An 8577-nucleotide genomic window follows, 5' to 3' on the forward strand; every position below is an offset into this window, starting at 1 on the left:
GAAGGCTCAGTCTTTCTGTTCTTGGGATAAACATTGCTGGCTTGTCTGCAATGTGACCCCTACTAATTATACCAGCAGATTGAGACTGCCGCTCTGATGAATAGTGCAGGAGGGTAGATTTTTACGTCAGTTAATAACAGCGTCAATCAAAAAAGTTAAACCTCTTCTTTTCGTTTTTTTTAAGAGACGCTGAAGGCTTTCAATTTGAGGACAAAAGCAAACAGTCTTTCACTCACAAAAACTCCTGAGGACGAGGCAGCAGCACTAATCACCCCCCCCCCCCCCCCCCCCCCCACCCCCCATCTTTTCCTCCCTTCCTCTCCACAGTGGAGCTGGCTATGATCATGGACCGGCTGTATGGAGGTGTTTGCTACGCTGGCATCGACACCGACCCGGAGCTCAAATACCCAAAGGGAGCCGGCCGCGTGGCCTTCTCCAATCAGCAGAGCTACATTGCTGCCATCAGCGCTCGCTTCGTTCAGCTGCAGCACAATGACATAGACAAAAGGGTGAGCGGGTTCATGCACTTCATTCACAATATCCTTCCTCTGAAAGAAAGCAGCATCCCCACCACAGCTGAGGTTTTCACAGTCACTCCTATGGCATGCAGCAGAGCTGAACTCAGCCTGAGCCCTCTCCCATGTATCAGAGCTTTCATTATAGCCGGGGTTTTCAGCCAACGTCTCCGCACAGCCTACAATAACGGAAGGCCGGGCCTGGCTGTGTAATCACTAAGGCCTATGGGTGCGGGAGTCCCGACAGATGTTTCAAGTTGCAGACACATAGGGTTGGTTTAATTATAGTAGTTCCCTATACATGTATATCCACCGGGGCTGTGCTGCAGCCTGCTTATTTTAGGCACGCCGGCCAATTGCAGCGGGACAGATCGTGACCGAGAGAGACTGGTTGTCGGCCAGGGAGCCGAGCCTCTTTAGGGCGGGGCGGTCCACCCTTCCTCAGCTATCACCATCTATCTTCAAGGGGGGGGTTCTTTGTGGGAGTGTCTTTATTTTGACTGGAACCGGGGTGGAAAACAAATGACGTTCAAAACAAGTCAAAGAGAATAACACTAAAGACCTTCTTTTAAAAAAAAAAACAAAAAAAAAAACAGCTTTTTGAACCACAATTGATTTTCTTTTATTTTCAAGAATCAAGTCAACTTAAAGCTAGTGACAAAATTGCTGAATGTTGACAGAAATGACACTGTTAAAGAATCTGTATTCATTGCAGAATCCCCGTTAGCTTGACATCAGAGTCGTGCTTTGGAACAAGGATTCCTGTTGTTGTCACATTTCTTTTTAATTTTCTCTTTCTCACCTTCAACAATAACAAATCCATCACTGCACACGGCTCCTGATGATATCACATAGGAGCTTATCACCTCTGGATTCATGTCCACAGAGTTGATATCGGTGTGTAATAACACTGCAGCACTGCCCGTCCTTCCTCTCAGTTTACTTGTGTACGGTTGTGGCTCACAGCAGTGGATGTTGCAGTGTAGTTGTTGCAGAGTTTAGCTGAGAATGATGGCGTCCCACTGTTGAAGGATTTGATAACCTTTCATTTTGTGGCCACACTATAACAAGGTTAGCATCCGCCCCCTGCTCTCTCATGCACTGAGGCGTCTCCATGGAGACTGAGCTCTCATTTCTAGTCCCCTGGCTTAGTGGTCAAACTCATTTCACTGGTGGACGGGAGGATACCTGCCTCGACTTTATTTTAGAAAATTGCATGTCAGGCTGGTGGCTTAAAGGAGCTAACACACCTGGATCCACCCAGCTGTTATTTTAGCACATTGATATATTATTTGTGCTTGGGTTTACAGTGTATTGATCTGACATAGAAAACTAGCACAAAATTGAATGGGTCAGAAGAAGATGATTTTGTTTTAATCCATGTTTGTGGAAGATCATAAACTAAACTCTACCTGTCGCTCTCCTTCCCAGGTGGAGGTGAAGCCATACGTCCTGGATGACCAGATGTGTGATGAGTGCCAGGGGGCGCGCTGCGGGGGGAAGTTCGCCCCCTTCTTCTGTGCCAACGTCACCTGCCTGCAGTACTACTGTGAGTACTGCTGGGCGAGCATCCACTCGCGAGCCGGCCGAGAGTTTCACAAGCCACTGGTGAAGGAAGGGGGCGACCGCCCTCGACACGTGTCCTTCCGCTGGAGCTGAGGGGGGTCACGAGTCAGCCCTGCCCCGGCGAACCCACACCTGACCCCTGAAAAAAAAAAAAAAATCCTCTTGCAACCCCCCCCTGCAACCCTACAGCCCGGGACAGCGCTGCAACCAACCCACCCCCCCCACCCCCAACCCCCTCCTCCTCCCCGCTCTCCTCCACAGCCCCACCTACTCCACCCTGCTCCCCACAAACACCTCATGAAAAAAGCAAAAAGGATACCATCAAATACACGGGACTATGTTCATATACATGGCTCTGAACTCATTGTCTAGTGTTCCCCTCTGATGAAGCATTGTGGGGAAATGAAATGCGAAATCTATCAGCTTAGAATTTGCACTTTGGCACAAAATCGCACACACACACTGACACACACACTCACACTCACACACACACACACAGGATGGTATGTTAGACGCCTGGCTACTTTCAGTTCCCCGTTCTGTTGACTGGGTGGTGTGGTACGTCCTGTTGGACCCCCCCCTTACTGAGACAGAGGTGGGACCATACAAATATTTAAAAAAAAAAAGTATATATTTTTTGTTTTGTACCTATCTATACATATATAGATAAATTAATTTTTATGTAAAAGGAGCATGCACTTATTTTCAAAAGCTGTAGTTATATTGCCCCTAGTAAAAAATAATAATTACCAAAGGCAAATGAAATTAATGCATAGAGAAAAGCAAAATAGGTGGCATAAGATGTAGCAAGAGTTAACAACTATCCAGTAGTGTGGGCCCGTATCGCCCAGAGTAAAAATAACACGGCTATATTCGCTCTCAATTTTGACTCTGAAAATATTAATACCTCATATGCTCAATCAGATTAGTTTGCTTTCAATTTCTAGGTCTTTATTTTTATAATAACATTATTTTTTAGTGTTATGTAAATGTAATGCTGCAATAGCTTTGCTGCTAAATCCATGGTATAAACAGATACCATAAGTACTTTATTCAGGCTAGGGTGTAAAATAATATATAACTGGTCTAGAAAAGCAACTGGTGTTTTAGAACGACGAGCTATCATAGGGGGAGGGGGCGCCCCTAGACGACGATGGCTACCTTTTTGTGGGGGTCGGGGTGGGTCGCCCCTAACTGCATGTTTATTTCAATCAGGTTGCTGCATGCAATACACTTTTCAGTATCATGTCTACTATTCGATTCTGCCCATGTTTGCACAATAACACTATAGACGTACGTACGACTCGCACGGAAACTGGACAGAAACAGGGAAGACTGGTCGAAGGAATCACGGCGGCTCTGCGTCGCGGCTAGTTGGGCCTCGCCACGCAGGCGGCCAGAGCAGACGGTTCCTGCACAAACAGGCGGTGAACACATCCAGACAACAGGGGAGAAAAAAAAAAAAAACAATCTTAATAATCACAAATCAAATGTAGGATTACCATTTAAAACTGTCTATGATAGGTGAAGTACTTTTTTGCAGTGATTGTTGATATAATTGTGCAATTTTTTATACCGTATGTAGTTAGGTCTGAGTATGCCTAGAACTGTGATTCGCTTTAACTGTCGTTTATGTCCGACATAGAAGTCCTGTGAAACTTCATAACTAGTGTATGCACACGTATATATGTTCTCTTGTACACACACTTGCACCAGTACTACACACGGAAGCCTCTCGACACACATGAACACACACATACACACACACACACACACACACACACACACACACACACACACACACACACACGGACACACACACGGACACGGACGGCTGTCTTTCTTACGCACACAAACAGGCCTACAAACGCCGAGTCTGATCTGAAGAGAAGACGCAACAATGTGAGCTTAAACTGAGAACTGAGGTCTTTTTTTTTTCTTTTTTTTTTGTTTTGTTTGTTTGTTTGTTTGTTTGTTTGTTCCACCGTTATCAAAAAAAAAAAAGCGCACGTTTACGTCCCAGAATGCAACCAAAGAGCTCACATGTTCGACTTTTAACAGACCACCTAACAACACAGAGCAAGCAGCCGCCCGCAGAGGAGGCTGCGCTGCTCGTGCGGCCTCCTGCAGAGGAGCCGGAGGTGCAGCAGATTAGATGAGGAGAGAGGGCAGTCGCCAAGAAGAATTCGGGGAGGGGGGCGGGATAGGGGAGGGGAGGGGGGGTTGGGGGGGTTGCATAAAATGAAACATTAAAGCTACTGGAGACTTGAGGTTGATAAACTGAGCTCTGCACATGCTCTCACTACATGGCTCAGGGTGGGTGGGGGTAACATCGCCAGAGTGTGCAGATGTGCAAGCTGGGGGGAGGGGGGGGGGTGGGGGTTACCATATTTATCCAGATGTTTTTGTTTCCTGCAAAGCTTGAAGTAATGGACCTGCTTAAAAAATGGTGGACATATATATATTTTTTGTTTTTATGGAGAGCAGTTCAAACAGGATTGGGTGGGTGGGGAAGAGGGTGGGGGGGGGGGTGTTAATGAATGCAATGCATAGAAACTTAAGTATTGGCTGCTGAAGACAGGGCGGCTCTGGTTTGGGTATGGGGTGGGGAGGGCAAGTTACACTGGTTTGAGCAGTTTTGTGGACAAATGGGATCCTACATCATTGCAAGTTAATCTGTGTCGTCGACCCCCCCGCCCCTCCTCCTCTTTTTTTTTTTTTTTTTTTTTGTCCGTGAGTTGTGATTGTCCCGTGCTGGCGCCCCGCAGAAACCCCCCCCCCCCCCCTCCCCTCCCTCCTTTCTCGTTTTAGTCGCAAACTGTTTTTTGCTTTAGGATAGATGTTTCTGTTTGTTTCTTGTCCAAGAAAAAAACTAATTGAAACTAAGCAGAAGATACTTTTTTTACTGATAGAAAAAAATAAAAACAAGAGGCTAACCATGAGTAATAATACGTATCCCTACGAAAGTGAATTCTGGGTGTTTTTGTGACATTTCTTTCCCCACCCAGACAGGTTTTCTATGTTTGTTCCTTCTCTATGATAGATATTTGTTATGCACTACTCTTTGTATCTGAACAGTTTTCGACAGTCAGCAGTTCATTTTGTTAAAAGACGAAAAAAAGACGACAAAGCGTGCTTTCTGACTGACAAGATCTTTTGCAATACCTCAATTTTGAAATATATTAGGAGAGAAACTGATATTTTCTAAGTAAGTTTATTCAGATGAAAAAATATATATTAATTTAATTCTTCAAGAGAAATGATTTAACAGATGGTTGATTTTTTTTTTTTTAATTTTTATCATGCTTATGTCTTTTATTTTAAGAATTTATTTTTTTGAAAAAAGACAACAACTGAAGGAGCTAGAGCTTTATAACTAATATAATGATGTAGTTAGTGAGAGTACGGTCTACTTTATTACAGTGGAAGTGAGGGTGAGTGTCCCATTGGTCAAATTGGACGAAAACATTAAGAGAAGAAGAGCTCTTTAGAAAACAAAATATCAGGTGCTCAGAAAAGAAAACTGAACATATTTCCCACGTTTTTTGTATATTTATAATCAATCATTTACTATGCTGACCAGAGTTGTGAAAGAGATCTTCTGTTCATTATTTTTTTAAGAGAAGTTTTTTATGTTTCCTAAAAGTATGTGCTCCCTTTTGTTTTGTAAAAAAAAAAAAGCAACGTGACCCTGATTTGTTAGCCTGACATTGCTGGGAGAAAAAAAAACAAAAAACAACGAGACTTGTGAGAGTCGCCGAACAGCTGGAGGTAGAGAGACAAGAATGTTATTTTTAACACAAAACAGACACAAGTGTTTTCACCTGTAACTTGATCGAGAGCCCCCAAGGTGCATCAATTGACTGGTGGCCTTCTATTCACGCAAGACTTGAATTATAGTCCCATTTTTTAAGGCTAAAAACCTTGACTCTTTGTTGTAATGTGCAATACTGTTTGTACTGTTTGTAGAAAAGAAGAAAACAAGAAAAAGAGGCATAAATCTTTATTGCAGAATTATTTTCATTGCGAGCATTGTGATTCACTAAAATCATTTTCTACTGTGTATTTACCTACTCTACCTGCTAGTACCTTCCAGTAGTAATGTAGCCTTTGTACTGAGAAATTTTCATTATTTTTAGAAAGTTTTGCTAAAAAAGAAAAGAATTTAAACATATTTACATATTTTCATTTTATTTCATATTTTTTCTTTACAGACTTATTTCTCAACCATTAATAGTTATTTCTGGGGGAGACTTTCATATCTGGTCAATGTCATTAATATTATTTTGTATTTTTACTTGGAATAAATTAATTTTATGATGCTAATTCTTTAAAAGTTTATTTTTTTTCGTTTGTTCACTTTTTCATTTTTTTGAAGCTGAGAAAAAAAACAACTTTGTAATATTGTTACTAAAGTGTCTCAATTCTTGAACTGCTAAGCTTTATGTGTTAACTCGCTGATGTTGCTTACATTAGTGTGAAAAAAAAAAAACTACTCACAAACAACAGGTTGGTGGTTGGTGATGTTTAAGTGATTCGCGATGTAAACAAATGAATGGGCAATAAAATAAAAATGGCAGAATGGAGCATACATGCAGTATGTTGTGATGTAATTATGGAAGATGGACAACACCACTGGCCATTTACATTGCTTCTGCTACTCCAATACTACTAATACTACTACTACTACTACTACTACTACTACTATTATTATTACCACTCGCTCTACAACAATAACTCATCCTCACTTTGTGCAGTGGAGAACAACACTTCTCACATGTGAAATACTCAACAGCACCTCCTAAACAAACAGCCATTTTTCACACACGTCCTCCTCTTTCTAGTTGATTCAGTCCCTTCGGAGTGCACCAGTGTGATTGTATTAAGGTATGAATGTAAATATAGAGATGCACAGTATGATATACAGTTTGGGGAGAGCATGTATGATTCTTAATTATGCACAGTAGGCAATGGTATAAAATATTTTTTTATTCAACTTTTTGTTGTTGGTTTCTGTTTCTGTTAAATTTCCCCTCCTGATCTTCAGCCTTAAGACAACAGTTTTGGGAAACATGCTTATTCACTACAGCTCGTAGTTTTTGCATTGAGGTGCTGGTAGGCTCAGAAATCACATCCTCTATAACTCTCTTGCTGAGTTAGATGAGATGATCAATACCGCTGTCATTACCTGTTTGATCTATATGAAGCTGCAACTAGCAGCTGGTTAGCTTAGCATAAAAGAGGGCGTAACAGCTAACCTGGCTCTGTCCAAAGGAACAAGTGTAATGTGTGGTTTCATATTTTAGATTTTGTGGGGTCAAGCAAGATTTAAATTGTGATCAGTGAGCTTCAGGCTACCTGCTTCCATTCTTTATGCTACGCTACGCTTACCTGTTTGATATATGAAGCTACAGCTCTGAGCTTCTTAGCTTAGCATAAAAGAGGGGGTACAGCTAACCTTGCTCTGTCCAAAGGAACATCTAATGTAATGTATAATGTGTGGTTTAACATTTTAGTTTTAAATGTTGATCAGTGAGCTTTAGGCTAGCTGCTTCCAGTCTTATGCTATGCTACGCTTACCTGTTTGATCTATATGAAGCTACAGCTAGCAGCTGGTTAGTTTAGCATAAAAGAGTGCGTAACAGCTAACCTGGCTCTGTCCAAAGGAACGTATAATGTAATCTATGGTTGAGTTTTTGTGTGGTCAAGCAAGATTTAAATGTTGTTTAGTGGGCTTCAGGCTAACTGTTTCCAGTCTTTATGCTACGCTACACTAACTGGCTAAGCTAACTTCAGACATGAGTGTGGTGTTGATATGTTCATTTAACTCTCAGCAAATAAACATATTTCCCAAAATAAGACAACAGTTTCTTTAATTCAGGCTGAAGCTCCCATCTTGAAATTATTTTTGACGTCCTTCCTCTGATAGTCTTCATCGGAAAGACTCCAGTGCTCATGTGAGAATGTTGTTTCTGGCCTTTTCTACCACTTTATAAACTGATGCTGATACCAAGTCCCACACTTCTCTAACTCCCAGGGCTCAGTATTATTCACCACCATATCACGAGTATTTCTCTATCTCCTGGCATTTCCTTTAAAACTTTCTTTTTTCTTTCACTTAACAAAAGAATTTATACCTGAACTATAAAACAAAGTGTATGTGCAAATGAAAAAGATCATGATTTGGAAGATGGCAACCATTTTATATATTCCTCTCTATAGATATACGTATGTATTTCATGTAACTAGACTTGGATAGTAAACTGTATATTCACTTCTGCTTCATGGGCGTTCTCTGGGTAGGTAAACACTGTAGGTCTTGTCATGTTGTGATCTCAAAATAGATGAAAAAAGGTTGGTAATGTGCTTTCTTTTTTTTTTTTTCTTTTTACAAACATCCCACTACTTTTGAAATGTAACTTTCTTCTTTTTTTTAAATGAAGGCGTCTGTGCTTTTATTTTCTAGGTTTTTATTTCCTGACTTGAACACTGGTTC

General features: G+C 41.4%; 1 protein-coding gene across 8 annotated transcripts in view; it reads left to right on the plus strand.

The window, feature by feature from the left end:
* Positions 1-6672, plus strand: part of cpeb3 (cytoplasmic polyadenylation element binding protein 3) — a 43751-nt gene extending 37079 nt beyond the window's left edge. For all 8 annotated transcript variants that reach the window (XM_056395512.1, XM_056395515.1, XM_056395513.1 and 5 more), the window contains 2 exons: positions 328-509; positions 1947-6672. In XM_056395512.1, the coding sequence (XP_056251487.1) occupies positions 328-509; positions 1947-2174 (410 nt within the window). In that variant the 3' untranslated portion in view covers positions 2175-6672. The remainder of the gene's footprint in view (positions 1-327; positions 510-1946) is intronic.
* The last annotated feature ends 1905 nt before the right edge of the window (positions 6673-8577 follow it).

The sequence above is a fragment of the Seriola aureovittata genome, chromosome 14 (assembly GCF_021018895.1).
Source record: "Seriola aureovittata isolate HTS-2021-v1 ecotype China chromosome 14, ASM2101889v1, whole genome shotgun sequence".
In the NCBI taxonomy this organism is placed as follows: Eukaryota; Metazoa; Chordata; class Actinopteri; order Carangiformes; family Carangidae; genus Seriola; species Seriola aureovittata.